Source organism: Carcharodon carcharias, chromosome 3 (genome assembly GCF_017639515.1).
Source record: "Carcharodon carcharias isolate sCarCar2 chromosome 3, sCarCar2.pri, whole genome shotgun sequence".
Taxonomy (NCBI): Eukaryota; Metazoa; Chordata; class Chondrichthyes; order Lamniformes; family Lamnidae; genus Carcharodon; species Carcharodon carcharias.
In genome coordinates, this window is record NC_054469.1 from 186,181,856 (window position 1) to 186,202,135 (window position 20,280).

The following is a 20,280-nucleotide window of genomic DNA, read 5'->3' on the forward strand; positions in this document are numbered from 1 at the left end:
GAATACATAATTCAGCATAACTGAATACCATTACCTTCCAAAATTAGGTCAGAGTTGAAATATAACTATTAAATTTTGACTGGCAGCAAATTTGGTGATATATTCCTCCCACTTCACACCAGTGTACTTATGGACAATTTCCATCAAAATGTGTAGTTAGTAATTACTGATTGTCATTCCTATTTTATAAAGGAAAGCACATGTACGGTCATGATTCATACAAAGATTTGTTTGAAAATTGAAGGAAAATCTACAAACTATGTTAGTAAAATATGAAAGATTCTTTGACCTTAATATGTTTTTCTATTGACTAAATGAACAGTGTAAGTTAGGATTTACTGTCTGATCCAGCGCTGCCTTAAAAGCCTGTGCTATATATAGGAAATATGCTTGAAACACATACTACACATCTGCTCAGTGAGGCTTTCAATGAACGTAGCATTCCACATGGTTCTTTATAGAGGAACTGATGTAGGGATAATTCTGAAGTACAGAGACTACATTATGTCTTTCAGAAGCCAACCCCTGCAGTGATTCTAATTTAACAGGATAAGGAGCAGCAGGAACATTGCTTTTTATTTAAGCTACTACTAACAGTTGACTGAAGATGGAGGCGGTTTATTATGAGGTTACTTAGTGCATTTCCAGATGCTTGACTGACATGTTATGAAACCTGTGCCGATGATGACATGACTGTGCTGCTCTGTTATTGTGTCAATGAAAAACCCTTTCTTCTGTTTGAGTCGCTGTTAAATTTTCACTGATAGCTTCCAAATTTGAGAGTTGAACAGAACTTGCACCAGTTTTTGAACATTTGGGATAGACCAGGAAGAAATAATTGCTTTATTTCTGGTTTAAATTCTTTTTTTCTCTGCAGTTGCTGTAAAATTTCAGTTGTACCATTGGGGAAAAAAAAATGATTGCTACTTTTTTGACAGTCAGAAGATTTGTAAATCACTCCCTCACCCCAGTTCCTAGGTTTATGTAGGGGCTAAGCAGTGAGCTTTGCATCTGTCCAGTTTAGGTATGTGATTTAAGACTGTCTCACTTGCAAAACAGTTGCAAAATAGTCTTTCTTGAAATCAAAATGTACAGAGAATCAAGTAGATTCCATTTCTAATTAACCTCAGAGGGGTTGGTACCATTTTAACCTCAGAATTGATGCCTTAAAAGGACACACTGTATGACAGCTGCATTATAGAACTGTACAACATTAAGTGGAGATGAATTTCTTGAGGGTTCCTCCTTGTTTTTTAAGAATGTCACTAGTATATGTAACTGGTAGGGTATATCAAGGGAGCCAGTAGATATAATATACTTGAATTTCCAAAAGACCCACTCCAGGACTTGATGGTGAAGGAAAGTGCGTTCATAACATGGTCAAACAGGTTGAGTGCCAACTTGTAAATCCTTCCAACATACGCCAGTGGGAGAGATTCCTGACCAGTAATGGAATGGAAAGAAGCTGGAGCCTTTACCATCACTATCCATAGCTCCAGGTTATAATATACATGTAATAGTATATGTTGCCACAGCAACTCTGACTCCTTGGGAGAGGGTGGGGTGCCGCCGGTTGACTCAGTTGGCTGGACGACTAGAGTGGAACAGATTGGTGGTAACAGCACATGGCTTGATCCCTCTTTTGGCTGGGGTGAATTCAGGACCTGTCTCCTTGTCCTACCCATGATAGAGATTGTTGTGCTGTGGGTTGAACCTGCCTCTGGGCAGAGAACTCAAAAAGAAGATGATTCAATAAGGTGCCACGCAAAAGTTAATCCATAAGATAAGGGCTCATGGAGTTGGGTGTAATGTATTAGTAAGGATGGAGGATCAGTTAATGGGCAGGAAGCAGAAAACTAGCATTTTCAAGTTGGCAGACTATAACTAGTGGAGTGCCACAAGTATCTGTGCTGGGCCTCAGCTAGTTACAGTCTATTAATGACTTGGATGAAGAGACAGTAATGCATCCAAGTTTGCTGCTGATACAAAGCTAGATGGAAAGTAAGCTGTGAGGAGGACACAAAGAGGCTGCAAAGAGATATAGATAAGTTAAGTGAGAGTGGGCAACAAGGTCGCAGAAGGAGTACAAAGCAATGAAGTGTGAAAAGCAGAATTTTTTTAAAAAGGCCTGAAATTTGTAAATGTTGATATTCAAGAGACTTGGATGTACTCGTACGAGGAACACAGTCAGTATACAGATGCACCAAGCAATTAAGAAGACATATGGCATGTTAACCTTTATTGCAAGGGAATTAGAGTATAAGAATAAGGAGATCTTCCAACTGATGTAAAGGGCTTTGAGACCACACCTGGAGTATTCTGCACAATTTTGGTCTCCAGATTTAAGGAAGGATATGCATGCATTGGAGGCAATACAGCAAAGATTCATTAGATTGGTTCCTGGGATGAGAGGGTTATTATATAAAGTGAGGCTGAGTAAATTGGGCCTATAGTCTCTGGAGTTCAGAAGAGTGAGAGGTGATCTCTTGAACCATGTGATTATGGAGGGGCTTGACAGGGTAGACACTGAGAGCTTGTTTCCCCTGGCTGGAGATTTTAGAACATTGGAGTACAGAATCAGGATAAGGGGTCGGTCATTTAGGACATGAGATGAGGAGAAATTTCTTCACTCAAAGGATTGTATATCTTTGGAATTCTCTGTCCCAGGTGATTTTGTGTGCTCTGTCATTAAATATATTTAAGGCTGAAATAGATTTTTTTGGTTTCTCAGGGAATCAAGGGATATGGGGAGCGAGCGGGAAAGTGGTTTAAGGCAGGAGTTCAGTCATAATATTGAATGGCGTGGCAGAGCAGACTCGATGGGCTTTATGGTCTACTGCTGCTTGTGATGACCTTTGACCCAGAAGCAGTATGGTCAGGAAAATTTGTAATTCCTTTAAAATGACCAGGGGATCTGTAATTTCTACTAAAAATGTTTGAAAGGAACTTTTATGAATTTGCATCATTGTAAAGGGATCAATTGTTATTTACTTGAATAATAAGAAATACTTGTTCATGTGACCTAGTGATCCTTAACTTGGATGCAATACCAACAGGAAGGAAGCTAACATACAAAAGCCTTGTATGGCCAGACATAAAGGGGAACTGCAGCAGAGGGGAGAGCAGAGAAGGCACATTTATAAGGAGCTGTGTGTGTAATACATATACCTAGGGCAGGGATTGTCAGTTGGATAATCTTGCTGCTGCTGCTGCTTCAGTCTTGCTAGAGCCAACCAGACCTCCAAACAGGGTTGTTTAAAGAGTTGAGATAACGGAGTATCTGGGGAATCTGTGCCATCAGGACTGACATGAACTTAGCTAAGGAGGTTCTGCAGGTGCGTGCCATTTCAGTGATGTCTGCCTCCAGGGATCCTGTATGGAATACAGCTGCTGGTGAATGTGACTCGAGGGACAAATGGATTGAGTGGAAAAATGAGAAATCCTACGTACCAGAGGCTGAGTTACAGAACTTCGGAACTGCACGTGGTGCCACATGTCTGCGGGGATTGATGTTGTGAGTGCTTGTGGTTGTGTAAGATGTGTCTTTGTTTCATCTATTTAAAGTGAAATTTACCTTTTTAAGTATATTTGCCTGTTAATTCATGTTTAATTTTCTTTGGTTCTGCTTTTGTGTTAAAGTAAAAATTACAGTAAGTGTCATTTTATTTGTAATTTCTTCATTTGGGAACTTTCAGTAAATTTGGTTATGGTCCCATGAGGATTGCAACACTGCTCCTAGTTTTTATGTTGTTCACTGGAGTTTTTGATAGACTATAAAAACCTCTCCCAAAAAAATGCAAATGTCTGCTCAACTTTCCCTGCCTTTCATCTTCAGTTATTTATCTCACCTTCAGAAGGCAGTGACCCATGCTAGACTATGGTTTGCTGGGCACTGCTGTATTGGACTTACCATGTCCAATTTGTGACACAGAACTAGATATTCAAACATGCAAGGATATTGCAGCTGAACTCAGTGTGCCCACATACTTTATTTTATACCGTATGTAAGCGCATGAATGACTAACCAGAGCAGAGGTTTTCTGATTTGCGCCTGTCAATATGTGGAAGTGCTTTAAACTCAAAACACTTAAAAGGTGAGATGGTCCTATGCAAAAGTAACCCTTTTTGCACTCTTATGGTTAGAAAATACAGAACTATCTTCATGTTGAAAAATACATTTAAGGCAAAAACAGGTTTCCCTGACTAGCTGAGTGGGTAATTGTACTACTTGCAGTGATTTGTAACTCAGCCTCTGTTTATTAAGCTAGCTAATGCATGTGGGAGCAACAGTGAGGACACAATAACTGGCCTGCTGTCCCTGGGTTAAGGACAGATAATGTCAGCCAGGTTTCCATCCCTGATCCAGCATCGTACTACCAAGTGCATGTATATTGATGTCAGGTGAGGTTGGTATCAGCTATGATTTATTTCCCCCTTCTTTGTCTCTCCCTATCCTCAGTTTGAATGGATTGCCTCCTTTTCAACCCCATGCATGAAGAAGAATGATCATTTGGATGAAATAGCAGAAGAAAGAGAAAGTGTAAGAGTAGAGGTTAACTCTAGAATGTAAAAAAAATCCCCGACTGTATTCACAAATTGTAACTGCTTTTGTAAAGTTAATCTTTTGCTAACTTCTTTAGTCTTTGATTACATTGGGAGGCACAGGACCTTTTTTTTTGTATCCATCATTTTGCTTTTTGAGTTACTCGCTGATGCATTCAGCTAAAAATGACCAAATTATAAAACTGAATATAAATAAAAATTGTCCAGTCTGCTAACATTTTGAAAGATCTGCACAAATGTTTTTAAACATTTACGCGGATTCAGCAATTACATGGATTTAAATAACATTCACGGGCAGTGCATTTTGTTAGCTTTTGTACAGTGCTCATGAAAAATGTGCTTAATTTGTAACAGTGACCTAAGTGGCATATTAAAATCTCTGAAAATTTCCGTACCCTCTCAGGCGACTTGCAAAAAGCTTCAGTGATATTGATGCTGCTCTGTGAAATGAATGTGAATAAGATAGTATTAGTTCGTATTATAGTAATTTTATACTTCCATGATCTCAATTGGAAAATTGTTATCTTGGTGTGAATGCTTGACTTGTATCTTTTTTTCTGTTCTGAAGAATTGTGATTAGCATTTGTTTATATATAAACCCTTTATATATGATTACAAGTTGCTATTGATTCCAGTGCACTTTTTCCCCATGAAATGAGTGATCTAACTCTGTGAATGCACTGGATAAAGTAGAAACTGGAGCCAACATCATGTGGGAGTTAAATAAACAGTTGTTCTTAAGTTGAAGTGCCCTAATTAATGAGCACAACTATTTTCAGTTGTTTCGTCGTACCTTGTGTTTCACTTATAATGTAGTACTCCTTTTTGAAACCTTCTGAAACACTGATTTCCAGTCCTGTTGTGGCACCTCTGATATTGCCGGGCAATTTCTATTACAACTGGACCAACTTAAAGCAACTGGTTCTGTCGCTTTTCTGAAGGCTCTGCCATTAAAAATAGCATATTACTGGACAACATATACTTCAAGGTCCCATGTTGAACTCCTGGCTTGTTCTGAGTAACTTGATGTTAACTGGAGCAGCAGTTGATCTGGGTGCCCCTGGGCTAGAGGGGGTATAATAGTGTGATTACTCTGATTACTGATCAGAAACCCTTGCAGTAGACAAATGATTATGGTACAGGACAATGTCTATGAAAAATTGTACTTTGAGAGGCTGTGAAATTAAATTCAACAAATCTGGTCATTTGTTTGTTAGTAACAAAAAAGTTTGTTAATATCCTTCATGGAATGAAACCTGCTTGGCTTATATGATGCTATTTGGTTGGCTCTTAAAGCTGTCAGAGGAACTGGGGGTAGGCAATAAATGCATGCTGCTGCTGGGGGATTATCTTTGATTTGATTTCAGACCTAGAGACGTATCAGAAAGTGGTGATGGCAGCCATTCGATCCATTTCTGTTGCAGAAATTGTTTCACAGTTGGCCAAAGAAAAATTCAAGTGGAAAACTTTGCTTGAAGTACTTCTTGCCATCTTGAATGTATTTATGTGGCATCTGTAGAAGGCATTCTAAAAGCGGGCAAGCTCTTAAACGTGAGTTGAAATTTTCATGCTTAAAGAATAAATGATGTGGAGTTGGTACTTCAGCCCTGGCTGTTTAAGCTGATGTCTGCTGATTTATGGCCACCTTACATTTATGATAATGAGATTTGAAAGGGCCCGGAAGCTGGTGTAATTTTGGGTGCAGCTTCTGAGTTGTGCACCCACAGGAAATTCCAGGCAACGTAGTCTTGCTGCCAGCAGTAAGTTTCAGTGTTGTGTGAAGTTTGACTGTCAAAGCAGTAAAAATAATGTGTCAACACCAGACCTGTACTCAAACTGGATATAGGATGCAAATATTTCAGCTTCAGGGTATCACTTGAGATGTCATTTATCACCATTTGGATGTTTATATAGCAGGATTTTAACAGATTTAAATTTATGGATTTGGTTGTAGGTGATTTTTTTAAAGAAAAATTCCCTCTCTTTGAATTTGGTTTTTGTGCGCTTGGTTGACCAAATTCTTCCAACCCTAGCACTTAGCTGATTATAGGCACTATAAGGTAGAAATGATAATTGATAGCATTATCAGGTAACATTTAACACACTATAAAAAAACATTTTTCACTCTTAATGGAGGTGTTGAGTTCATTTCATTTCAACTGAATAACATATCTGTTAAAAATAATGAAGAAATATTGATATGAGTGCACAAAGTGTATGGCTGACTGAAAGAAGACTAACATGGCTAATTCATTGTGTCATACACTTTACAATTTGAAATTCTATTAAACTGGTTTAGTTTCCATGATTACCTGCCTCAAAAGATATACAAGCCTTTGTTAAAAGTTAACCAAGTTAAATTCTACAGGTGTTGCAAATCCTCTGCAGTATATCAGTTAATTGAAAGGTTTTGTGCTCCGTATCAGAAATTGATCTACTTTCATGCTTATTACCTATTTTAGTTGACTACACTAATTCAATGAGAACCGTATGTGAATTTGAAAGATGTGATATGCAAAACTCTGGCTGAGCCTTTCTTTATATTTCCTGGGATGAGTGTCATTGGCTAGGCCAGCATTTATTGCTCATCATTAATTACCCTTGAAAAGGTATTGGTGAGCCCTCTTCTTGGACCGCCGATATCCATGTGGTGTAGGTACACCGATAATGCTGTTAAGGAGAGAATTCCAGGATTTTGAAGCAGTGACAGTGAAGGAAGGGTAATCGAGTTCCAAGTCAGGATGGTGTATGGCTTGGAGAGAAACTTTGGAGCCGGTGGTGTTCCCATGCATCTGCTGCCTCCTCCTTGCAGGTGGTAGAGATCTTGGGCTTGGAAGGTGCAGTTGTAGGAGCCTCAGTGAGTTGTTGCCTTACATCATGTATGTCAGGGTTGTCCAACTTTTTTCTCACTGGAGGGGCAATGAGCAAATTTTGGAAAGATAGGATTTGGCACAATGTTAAACATGAATTTTTTAAAAAATCAATGTCAAAGCAATAAATTGATCATTCAAAAAGTAATTAATAAAAATGACCATTAGAAAATGCCAAGCAGCAGAGTTAGCCAAAACCTGAAAGTTCTGCAGGCAGATTTGATATGGAATGAAAAATGTAAATTTGCAAAACCTATGATTAAATTTTGAGGGCACATCCTGCAAGTCCAAGAATAACAGTTGATCCACAGAAAACAAGGGTGATTACAGAATTTCCACAACCCAGGAGTATCACAGGGCTACAAAGATTCCTGGGAATGGTCAATCAAGTAGACACGTTCCTACCAAATTTGGCAGAAACCAATGAGCCATCGAGACAGTTGTTGAGTCAAGGTCAGCAGTGGTGCTGGAATGCAGACCAGCAAAATGCTTTTAAGAGCAAAAATCTTCTAATTTTTCCTGAAATTTTAGCACACTATGATTCACAACTGTCATCTACAGGTCTGGGTGCAGTCTTATTCCAAGTACAAAGCGATGGTGAACATCGACCAGTTTATTATGCCTCAAGATTGCTCACAAACACTGAAAAACGATATGCTACAATTGAGAAGGAAGCATTGACAGCAACATAGCCATTTGAGAAGTTCTCAGACTGTGATGCGATTACTCTTTAAAATTAAACTGACCATAAACCATTCGTCGCTGTTCTGAACATGAAGGAGATTGCGATTAATGCTGCCTAGAATTCAGTCCTTCAGTCTAAGCCTAATGAGATATGATACAGTAACTGAGTATGGTCAAGCTAAGTACCAGACAGCAGATGTGCTATCAAGGATACCAGTTGAAAAAACCAAAATAGAACATTTGCATTTCATTGAGGATGTGGAAGCATATACGTCACTCATTACAAAATGCACACCGACTATTGCAAAAAAGCTGCAAGAGATAAAAGCAGCATAATAGCAAGATGGTGAATATGTCCAGATAAAGGAATACTATCTGGAAGGATGGTCGGACTACACTCCTAACAACCCATTACTGTGGCAGAGAAAGCACCTCACAATCATTGATGATCTCCTAGTTTTTAATGACAGTCATTCTGAGAACACTCTGGCTTGATATTCTCCAAAAATTTCATTAAGGTTACTTAGGGATGGCAAAATGTTGAGAGAGAGCCCAGCAATCAGTCTGGTGGCCAGGTTTTACTCATGCTATTGGGAAAAACTAATTTCAAATTGCCGTACATGTGCCATGAACAGCCAAGAGCAAAGAGAGCTATTGTCATGCTTCATTTTTCCATCAAGGCCATACGAGCGCCTGGGATTGGGTTTATTTGATTTTAAAGGCAAGGTTTTTCTTTTTGTCATTGATTACTACTCCAGATAGATTGAGCTGAACAGATTGCACAGTATCACGGTGGAAGCAGTCATTCAGTTGCTAATGAGAATCTCTGCAACACATGGCACCCTGCACATGGTAGTGTCAGACAATGATTCACTATTTGCTAATGAAATTATGCCACAGCTTTGCAAAGGAATATGGATTCGTTCACATGACTATCTCACCTTGGTATCCTCAATTGAATAGAGAAGATGAGAGAGGTGTTCAAACCATTAAAGACTTGATGAAGAAGAATGAAGATCTCAACTTAGTCCTTTTTAGTTACCAAACCTCACCGCTACAAAATGGGTTCTCATCAGAGTTGTTAATGGGAAGATGAATAAGAACACAACGCAATGTGAACTTCCATCTCTGCAATAGAAACAAGAACCAACTATCACCTTGAATGAATATGAGAGAGTTAAAAAGCATGAGGAGGAATAGATACACAAACAAGCTTGCAACTTCAACTTCAGGAACAGAGCACAAGACTTGTCAGTCCTGCAGCCCAGGGAGAGAGTATGGATATGAGACCAACAGAGAGAAGGCATAATAATAGAAGAGCTCCACAGCTGAAATCTGACAAGACTGAGATGGACCAGGGGAGAAAGTACAGCGCCTTTAATATCTTTGGAAAGAAAGCCAATAGAAACTTGGGTTTACTATTCAAATGCGGATGGCGATAAGGAAGAAGAAACAAGACAAAGCTTTATAGCCACCCAGGAGGAGGACACCTATGGAATGAAGAGAGCGTAGAATCCCCTTGACCTCAAAACGAGCAGAACAAGATTGGGGAGCTTGATCAAAGCACCTCAGAGACAAACCCCGTGAAGTGTGAGACTTTGGAGGGAGATGTAACAGGATATATAGTTGGGATAAAGACTTGTAGGGAGGGGAGATGTAGAGTAAAGGGTTAACATCAGAAACACCGTTTGCTGGTGTAACTATGATGTAATGAGACATGACTAAGTAACAGAGATCTGGAGGGAGAAGTCCAACCTTGTGCAGAGTTTCTCAGATGTACATAGAGCTGTAAATAAATAATGATGGTTTTAATGAACTACAGTCTTGAGTAGCCTACTTTGGGGAAAATATACAAACCTTGAAGAATCCAATCTCGGCGCCAAACACAATGAAACACTGAGCAAGTCTTAGCAAGGATAAGATGTTCAAAAAATGCAATTATAAGATTAGAAAAATGACAGATTAATACAGTGCTTGAAAATCTGGTCAATTTTGGGAGATGCATGGAGAACATGTGCATTTGAAAGGTTTTGATAGAGCAGATAGAGAATGACTGTTTTCTCTGGTTGTGTACATAGTGACAAATGGTCATGATTTAAAACTGAATGAGGAGAGAAGTTAGGAGAAATCTTTTTAACCTTAGATATTAAAGCATGAATGCACAGGATTAAGTTGAGGCAGAGATCATTGTATCCTTCTTCTAAGGGAAGAGTAGGTGAACTTTGAAGCAGAGGCTGGGCGGAAAGATTGGCTTGATGTGATTTAATTTTTGATCCCTCCAGCAAAGAGTCAGCACAGGCCTAATCAGCAAAATGACTTCCATCTGTTGCAAACTCCACTGATTCTAAAATACCCTATGGGCCCTGTTTACCCCCTCCCCTGAATGCCATGATTGAAGGATATACATTTTATTGCATCCACTCTTGAGTGCTTTGCTTCTGACATCTTTAATTAATTAATGTAGTGAATATGGACATATCAGACCAAACACTGTACGCACAATAAGATGAGCCCCTGCCCCAAAAAACTAAGGAGCGCAATAAATATAAAAAAAACTGTTGGAAGCCTCTCACTCACATTCAGTATCCTAATCATACATTATTTTGTAATCCTCTTTGATTAGTTACCCAGTTGCCAACAAAATTGACCCTCAGCAAAAGTATAGTATGAACTTTGTCCGGGTTCTTTGACCCCTAAGATGGGTTGCTATTTGCACAATGTGATTTGAACAATTGTGAACTTCCCAAACTGAGCTGTATCCATTTTGAGGTTTTGGATTCTTTTGCTTACTTCTGAATTAGATATTAAGGTTAGCAAAGGAATCAGAATTATTTCGTTTTCAATTCTGAGTTCATGTTCAGGTAATGTAACTTCAGCAACTAAAAGTTGTATTAGATTTTGTGAAACTCATTGTAGATTTTTTAAAAAATGTACAGGGAAGTGTTTAAGATTTCAAAGCCATTCATTTCCTAAAGCTGTTGCACTTACCTTCAAATCCCAGATTGGCACCTGCCTTTTACTGCTGTAAATAAAGATTAGAAAGGGTGGTATTGTGCCATGGAGACTGGTAGGAGGCCTGTGTCACCTATATTCAATTGGAAATGATGCTCTGGCATAGGGAATAAAAGAAGCTCTGAGCCTCTGGCAAATGATTTCTCCAGTGTGTGGAAAATGGATAAATCTCTTTGGTTCACTTGGATTTAACTCCTTCCTGAAAAGTGGTTTAAGAGCAGCATTGACAGATGCCTAGGTCAGGCTTTCATGGTCATATCTGAGGTAAAGAATGATCCCTTGCCTGCTGAGAACCAAGAAAAGGGGAGATTAACTTTGGGTTGTTGGGGGAGGGGGAGGTGTGTGGGATGGGGGAGGATGGAAATGTCGCTTTAAATATAATGCCAAAAGTTACACGCTTGTTTTGTTTTTAAATTAGCTTGATTATCATTTTTCAGTAGCCTTTCAATCTTTTGTCAATTTGTTTTAAACTGTGGTGGTTAATTTGATACTTGGATAGAATTTGAATGACCCATTAGAATCCATGTAATTTAAGAACATAAGAAATAGGAGCAGGGGGAGGCCACTTGGCTCATCGAGCCTGCTCCGCCATTCATGACTGATCTTGGGCTTCAACTCCACTTTCTCGCCCACTCCTCATATCTCTCACTTCTCTGAGAGATCAAAAATATATCTATCCAAGCCTTAATTTTTCAATGATGGAGCATTCATAACCTTCTGTGGCAGGGAATTCCAAAGATTCACAACCCTTTGAGTGAAGAAGTTTCTCCTCATCTCAGTCCTAAATGATTGGCCCCTTATCCTGAGACTGTGCCCCCGTATTTTATGTTCCCTGACCAATGGAAGCAATCCCCCAGCATCCACCCTATCAAGCCCCCTCAGAATTCCATGGGTTTTAATGAGATTGTCTCTAATTCTTGTTAACTCCAGAGACTATAAGCCCAATTTACTCAGCCTCTCATCCCCAGGTACCAGTTTAGCGAAACTTTGCTATACCGCATCCAATACAAGTATATTCTTTCTTAAATGTGGAGACCAAAATGGCACCCAGTACTCCGGATGTGGTCTCACCAAAACCCTCTACAACTGTAGCAAGACTTCTTTATTCTTGAACTCCAATCCCCTTGCAAAAAGGCCAACATGCCATTTGCTTCTTAATTGCTTTCTGTACCTGCATTCTATCTTTGTGTTCCTTGTACAAACACACCCAAGTCACTTTGAACATCAACACTTTCTCACCTTCGGCAAGTTATGTGTATCAATTAAGCATTTGGGGTGAGGAGGAGAGCAAGATTAGAAATAATAACTTATCCAGTAATTTTTGTCAGGACCAGGAAATACCACACGTTAGTGTAAGGAACCTGTACTAACATCACACCACCCTGAAATATCCGTCTGAGTCGTCACCTTCACAAAGAATGCTAAATATTACCTCTCTCAACCACTTCACGATCTCTAACTTGTCGGAGGGCTTGTCCAAAATCCCCTGGTGGATCAGAAGAATTTCCTCCTACTAATGAAGCCATGATCTTTCGAATCCACCAAAAACTCCATTCCCTAGACATTGACTCTATTCCTCTCTTCGGCAGTTACCTGAGATTGAACCAGGCTGTTATCTGCACTGTGAGTAAGACTGACTTCTGATGAGCAGTAAATGATTACATTTTTGTTAATGGCAGATCTTTTTCTACTTCAGGGTTATATTTATGACTGTTTAGCATTGCCATCAGTTTGTTACATTTACACCTCAAGTGATTTTACCTTTTCTTTGGGTTAAATCTTTGCGGTATAAATTAGGCATTAGACCTGATGTGGATCTACAAAGTGGGAGAAAGTGAGATCCTTTCCTCTGGGGAACTTCTCTCTCTGCTTCACTTCTGTAACAGGTTGTGTCCTGACTCTGGATTCAGGCTATGTTCACGCAGTAACTGCAGCACTGGTGCAAAGTGAAGTAGCTTTGCAGCATTGATGCTGCAACTGTAGTATGAATGCTCTCTTGATTTCGCTGATTGGTATTAAAATCCAAGAAGGTGATAATTCTCAACTACAACAGGAGGAGCACAATATGTGCAGAATATTTTCTAATACACATTATCTAATTTTATTTCCTTTTTAACCCCATAGGTGCTGACATCATGCCGTGTTTTTCTTTTGGCAGCACGAATCCCTACCAAGGTAAAAACTGATTTATCTTTTGTTAATCCTGATTTCAACCAGAGTGTTGAGGAATGAGGAGAGAAATACAGAGGGACTTATGAAGTAGAGATTTGTTGACTAACTTAAAATTAAAATTGTAAGAGTGTGTCCTATGTTCATCAATACTTGGGGATGATCTTAGCCATACCTGCTGAAAGCAAGCAAGTGGGAAGTTAAAATCCCGAAGGTCCATTCACTGCCTTGGAGCAGCTGGGACCTGACACTCTGTGATTTTACTGCAGGTGGTAAGCACACCCTTCCAGAGCTTGCAGGGTCCTTTTTAGCACTTGCATGCCAGGCCCTAATGATATTGCCACGAACTGGAAATCCGTTTCCTGACAGGCCAATCCTGCATGGGATTTGGTCAAGGCTGGGAGGAGGCCTGGAACTCTTCAGTTTTAGATTTTTGTTGATTTCCTTGAGAATGCAAGAGGAGAAGACACCTTCTGTATCCCACAAGGAATGTTATGTCTCTCCTGCCTTGATCTTATTCTACCCCTGTCCCCTCTCAATCGCAGGGATCCCTGCAGTTCTGCCAGATAGCCAGTTGTATCATATCTGCTTGGTGGGTTGTCTCTGCACTGCGTGGGTTTGCATTGCTTCCCACCAATTTCCTGCTAAGGGTTTCCGAGCTTAAAGCCCTATAATATATATGCATGGCCAGTTGCCGCCTTTGCCAGTGCATTACTAAATCTCATAAACCAAAAAGCCATCATTTTTATGTAATTTGACTACTTCTAAAAATGGTGTGTAAGTGCTATTTGTTGTGGGACAAAACTGCAATTTTGCTCGTGTCATATTCATGACGCACTTTCTCCAGTTTTGTACAACTTACCTTTGATGCCATCTTGGGGATCTTTTTGAAGAGTAATTAGATTGGATAGAGTGCACAATAGATTGCACATAGATTGTATAGAGATAAATTTAGCAGGCTTATCTTTCCTTGTACGAATATAATTATTGCTGAGTATTAGGCAACACACATTAGTAATGGCATGAATATGATTTACGATACTTTCTTCAACAAAGGCACCGTACAATAAGAAAACAATCAACCCTTAAATGTATTGATAACAGTGCATTGGGTGCTATCTCCTCTGTTTCCACTGGAGAAGAGACACAAACTGGGGTCCATAGCTAAGACACAAAAAGTGCAATAGACAATATAGGAGAAATTCTTTACCCAGAAAATTTGGAAGAGTGGTTTGATTAGAGACCAGATGTTTCCTATCCTTGGATGAAGATAAATTGAAAGAACCAGTCACCATCGATTACTCCTACATGCCTTGTAACTTTGAACTATTATGACAGCCCTGGCTCAGTTGGTAGCACTGTATCTCTGGGTCAGCAGGTTTTGGGTTCAAGTCCCACTCCAGGGCTTGAGCATGAAAATCAAGGCTGACAAACATAAATGTACAAACATAAAAAAACAGCAGCAAGTAGGGTCAAAGGGGGGAAAAATGGTTAAAAGGTAAAATTAATTGCTGTTTACTTAAATACACAGTATTCTGATCAAAATAAATGAATTAATGGCACAAATAGAGGTTAGTTGTTAACAAATCTTATAGCCATTACGGAGACATGGTTACAAGGAGATCAAAGCTGGAAACTAAATATTCAGAGGTATGTGGCTTTTCGAAAGGACAGGCATGAAGGAAAGAGTGATGGGGTAGCTTTGTCACTTTGAGATGGATTAAGTATGATAGCAAGAAATTACCTCGGATCAGAAGATGTAGAATCCTTATGGGTGGAGGTAAGAAATAACCAGGGGAAGCAGATACTGATGGGAGTCTATGGCCCCCCCAAACAGGAGCTATACTGTAGGACGGAGAATATGTCAGGAGATAATGAGGGCATGTAAAAAAGGCAGCACATTAATCATGGGTGACTTTAATTTTCTTGTAGATTGGGAAAATCAAATTGGCAGAGAAAGTATGAACAAGAATTCATAGTGTATTTGGGACAGATCCCTATAACATTATGTTCTGGACCCAACCAGGGATCAGGCTATTTTAGATCTAGTAATGTGGAATGAGGCAGTTTTAATAAATGATCTCAGAGTAAAAGATCCCCTAGGAAACAGTGACCACAACATGGTAAAATTTAGCATTCAGTTTGAGAGTGAGGAACTTGGGTCGAAAACAACTGTGCTAAACTTAAATAAGGGTAATTACAAAGGAATGATGGCGGAGCTGGCTGGAACGGACTGAGAAAGGAGTTTAGTGGAAAAGACAGTTGTTGAACAATGGCAGACGTTTAAGCAAAGCTCATGACTCACAACAAGGAGTGAGGAAGAAGGATTCTGGATAGGGAATAAACCAACCATGGTTAACCAAGGATGTTAAGGATAGTATCAAATTGAAAGGAAAAAAAACAATGTGGCAAAGATTAGTGGTAAGCCAGGGGATTGGAAGAGTTTTAAAAACCAACAAAAGATGACCAAAAAATAATAAAGAGGGAGAAAATAAACTTGGAGGGTAAACTAGAAAGTAATATAAAAGTGGACAGTAAGAGCATCTTTAAATATACAAAAAGGAAGAGCGAGGCCAAAGTGAACATAGCCCCTTAGAGAATGAGGCTGGGGAAATAATAATGGGGAACCAGGAAATTTCAAAGGGAATGGAGTATAAAAATAGGAAGGTCTTGCTAAACCTATGCAAAGCACTAGTTAGACCACACCTATAATACTGTGAACTGTTTTGGTCCCCCTATCTAAGGAAAGATATACTGGCATTGGAGGTAGTCCAGAGAAGGTTCACTAGGTTGATCCAGGGTATGGATCACTAGGTTGATCCTGGGTATGGAGGGATTTTCTTACGAGAGGTTGAGTAGGTTGGGCCTGTACTTATTGGAGTTCAGAAGAATGAGAGGCGACCTTATTGAAACATATAAGATTCTTAGGGGGCTTAACAGGGTAGATGCTGAGACGTTGTTTCCCCTTGTGGGAGAGTCGAAGACCAGCGGGCATAATCTCAGAATAAGGGGTTGTTCATTTAAGACAGATGAGGAGGAATTTCTTCTCTGAGGGCAGTGAATCTGTGGAATTCTTTACCGCAGAGGACTGTAGAGGTTGGATCGTTAAGTATATTCAAGGCTGAGATAGACAGATTTTTAATCAGTAAGGGAATAGAGGGTTAATGGGGAAAAGACAGGAAAGTGGAGTTCAGGATTATCAGATCAGCCATGACCTGATTGAATGGCAGAGCAGACTCGTTGGGCTGAATGGTGGTCTTCTACTCCTACATTTTATGGTCTTATGATACTTGAGTGCAGTGCTGAGGGTCGGAGATGCTGTCTTTTGGGTGAAATGTTAAACCAAGGCCCATTCTGCCCTGTCAAGTAGACATAAAAGATGCCATGGCATTATTCTGAAGAAGAGCAAGGGAGTTGTTCCCCTATGTCCTGGCCAATATTTCTCCCTGAATCAACATCACAGAATCAGATTACCTAGTCATTACCACTTTGCTGTTTGTGGGAGTTTGCTGTGCACAGATTGCTACCAAGTTTCCAACATTGCAGCAGTGGCTAAACTTAAAAAAAGTACTTTGTTGGTTATAAAGCACTTTGATACATCCAGTGGTCATGAAAGGTGCTGTATAGAGTTTTTTTTTGTTTGTATTAGAGGCTGAGGATAGTGGCAATTTTGGAGAGATTCAAGGGAAAGGAAGGAAGATTACCTATGAAAGAATTTGTTCCCCAACATTAAGATTGTTTAAAGTTTATCCCATTTTAATTTTAAAAGGCTTTTGGATCTTGATATATTCTCCCAGTGTGTCATAATGTGTGAAGTTCCATGTAATGGAAATGAAAGTTTTGGCAGGGTAGATTGGAAAAAATTCTGCTAGATCAGACATTCCTGGAATGTTTCTACCTGTGTAGAAGGCAGAGATCTTAAAGAATGAGACTGCTACTTCTGTTTGGCTGGCATCTGGAGCAGAAATTAAAATTACTATTTTTAATATAATGCATTAAAAAGACATTTTTTAATGAATATGCACTAGTAATTATATAAAATTACCCTAGAGGTTTCATTCAAGTCAACTGAATATGTGTGCGTTAATAGTTCATTTTCTATTTGAAAAACCTGCTTTGAAAATTCATGAACTTGGCAACTCTCGATTGGACATTTTTGAGTGCCGATTTATCTGATCACCTGAGTCACCAGCTTGTGAATTTATTCCACGATTTGAACCTTTATTCTAGGCTGACACTTCAGTGTAGTGCTGATTGAGTGCTGCATTGTCAGTGGTGCTGTCTTTTAGATGAGATATTAAATCAGGATCCACTTGAACTAGGAGATGGATTGCTATTCCCTTACCTAGCACCATGAAAAAGCCTTTTAACCTGTCAGAGATCTGACTTTCTGTGGCTCCTTAGTGTGCATAATTGACTGCTGTGTTTTCTTACACGTGACTATACTTCAAAAGTAATTCATTGGATATAAAACACTGAGACTTCTAGGGGATGTGACAAAGTGCTGCGAAGGTGCAAGCCTTTGATTTTTCTGCAGAATTGCACAATATACATAGTACAGGGCACAAGGAATGTGGCCATGGAGTATATATTTATTTGATCAAAATACCACTAGGTATCTTTGAGTGTAGGGTTATTGGAACCATTCCCTGTTATTGAGTGTAATTTGCAGCCTTAATACAATGCACCAGAATAAAAGATTCTTTGTTCTGGAGGAAGAGACTGCTCTCTTTTCTGTACTTTCTTATGCACTGAAATGTAGAAAAGAAAGGGTGAGTTTTATTCTAACAGCATATAAGTGGCCTGGTAGGCCTTGGTTTTCAAAACAAGAATATATTTTTCAAATAATAGCCCTCCAGCCATCCGACAAGGAGTATTTATTCATGTAGTTAAAGAGAAACTGTACCTAGATCATTAAACTTACACATTTTGAGCATAAACCTTTAATGTCTGCCTGAAAACATGATTGATGGGCTTCACAATTTGAGTTCTGTTTGCCTTTTGATAAGGGTATGGTGTTGTTCTTTCCTTGGTCAATCTATTTGTGGTATCCTAAAGATCCAACTATCCTGGTGCTCCAGTCATGAGTGAAAATTTGTAATCCTTTCTTCATCAAAGGTACAGTGCAACAAGAGAAAATTAACCTTTTTTCAAAGATTGCATCTGGATGCTATATTCTAACATTTATTTATACGATTGTATTGTTCGCTTACCTGAATATTAAATAAGAATACAAAGAGCCCCGGAATGTTGCAGAGCTCCATATTTGGATGCTTGAGGACTACAGTAGCAAAAGGAACAAAAAAATCTTTTGGCCAGATTATTACAAGAACTCCCCTGCTGGTAAATAATGCCCTGGGATCTTGTATGTTTACCTGAAGGGAAATACCGTATCCTAGTTTAATATCTCTTCTTAAAAATGACACTTCTTACAGTGCAGCACTTCCTCAGTACTGTTAGAGTCACCCAAAATTTTAATCTCATGTCCTCAGATAGGGATTGAACTCTCAATCTGCTGAAATAGAGACAAGGATACTATCATTGAGCCTAGGCTGACCTTCATAGTTGGAAGCTTTTGTGCTGGGCATGCTGCAGACTTTCATAATGGATACCAGTGGAGTGTGGAAGTCCTCCATTGTTGAATGCTTGTGTTTGTCTGGAGTGCTCACTGGCCTGACTGCTGATATTATTTTACTTTTTAAAAATTGTTTCTCCTGAAGGCTTGCTAAGTTACGATTGTTTGTTTGTCAATTTCCAGTACCACAATGATCCAACCTATCTTCATATGTTAGATTAAACAGTGGGCGTTGACAGGTTATTACTGGTAGTTTCTAAAGCTGAACCGTATTTAGCTGCTTCAGTGACCTTACTTCCATCTTAAGAACAAAAGTGGGAATGTTCACTGATGACTTCCATTTGTAACTCCTCTGATAACAAAGCAGACAGTACCTGCATGCAGCAAGGCCTGTGCAACATTCAGGCTTGGGCTGATAAGTGACAACTAGCATTCATACCACACAAGTGGCAGACAATGATCATCTTCAGCAAGTAAGAATTTAACCCCTTGACATTGCTGAATCACCCATCAGCAACATCCTGGAGCTCACCATTGACTGTAAACTGAACTGGACCTGCCATGTAAAAACTGTGGCTCCAAAAGCAACTGAGTCTGAGTACTCTGAGGCAAATAACTCACCTCTTGACTCCTGAAAGCCTTTCCGCCATCTACAAGGCATAAGTCATGAGTGTGATGGAATACCCTCCACTGATTAGATGAGTGTCATTTGGTTTGGCCTCAACTTATGCATTGTGTCCAATTTTGGGCATTATACTTTAAGAAGGATGTGAAAGTTTTAGAGAGGGTGCAGAAAGGGATGAGGGACTTCAGTTATATGGGCAAATTGGAAAAGCTGGTGTTGTCATCCTTGGAGAAAAGAAGATTGAGGGGTGATTTGATAGAGGTGTTCAGAATCATGAGTGGTCTAGACAGAGTAGATAGAGAAATTGTTTTTATTGGTGAAAGAGTTGAGAATCAGAGGACACTAGTATAAGTTGATTGGCAAAAATAAGCAATGGTGACATGAGGAAAAAGCGTTTTATGCACTAATTTGTTAAGAATTCACTGCCTGAGAGGCTCCTTTGACAGCAGCTTCTAAACCAGTAACCTTTACCACCTGGAAGAACAAGGGCAAGTGACATGAGAACACCACCAATTCCAAGTTCTTCTCCAAGCCACACATTATCATGTCTTGGAATTATATCACTGTTCCTTCATGGTTGCTGGATCAAAAGCTTGGAATTCTCTCCCTTAAAGCAGTGTTGGAGCATCTAAACCACATAAACTTCAGCATTTCAAGAAGGCCACACATCACCACCTTTTCAAGGCCAGCTAGGATGGGCAATAAATATTGGCTTTGCTAGTGGTGCTGGCATACCACGAACAAAAATAAATAGATGGAGGAGGTTGAGAAATGAAGAAGCC

General features: G+C 39.4%; 1 protein-coding gene across 4 annotated transcripts in view; it reads left to right on the forward strand.

The window, feature by feature from the left end:
• The window catches only part of LOC121276286 (F-actin-uncapping protein LRRC16A-like), a 417,343-nt gene that overhangs the window by 64,377 nt on the left and 332,686 nt on the right, over positions 1-20,280 (forward strand). For all 4 annotated transcript variants that reach the window (XM_041184533.1, XM_041184534.1, XM_041184536.1 and 1 more), the window contains exon 3: positions 13,254-13,304. In XM_041184533.1, the coding sequence (XP_041040467.1) occupies positions 13,254-13,304 (51 nt within the window). The remainder of the gene's footprint in view (positions 1-13,253; positions 13,305-20,280) is intronic.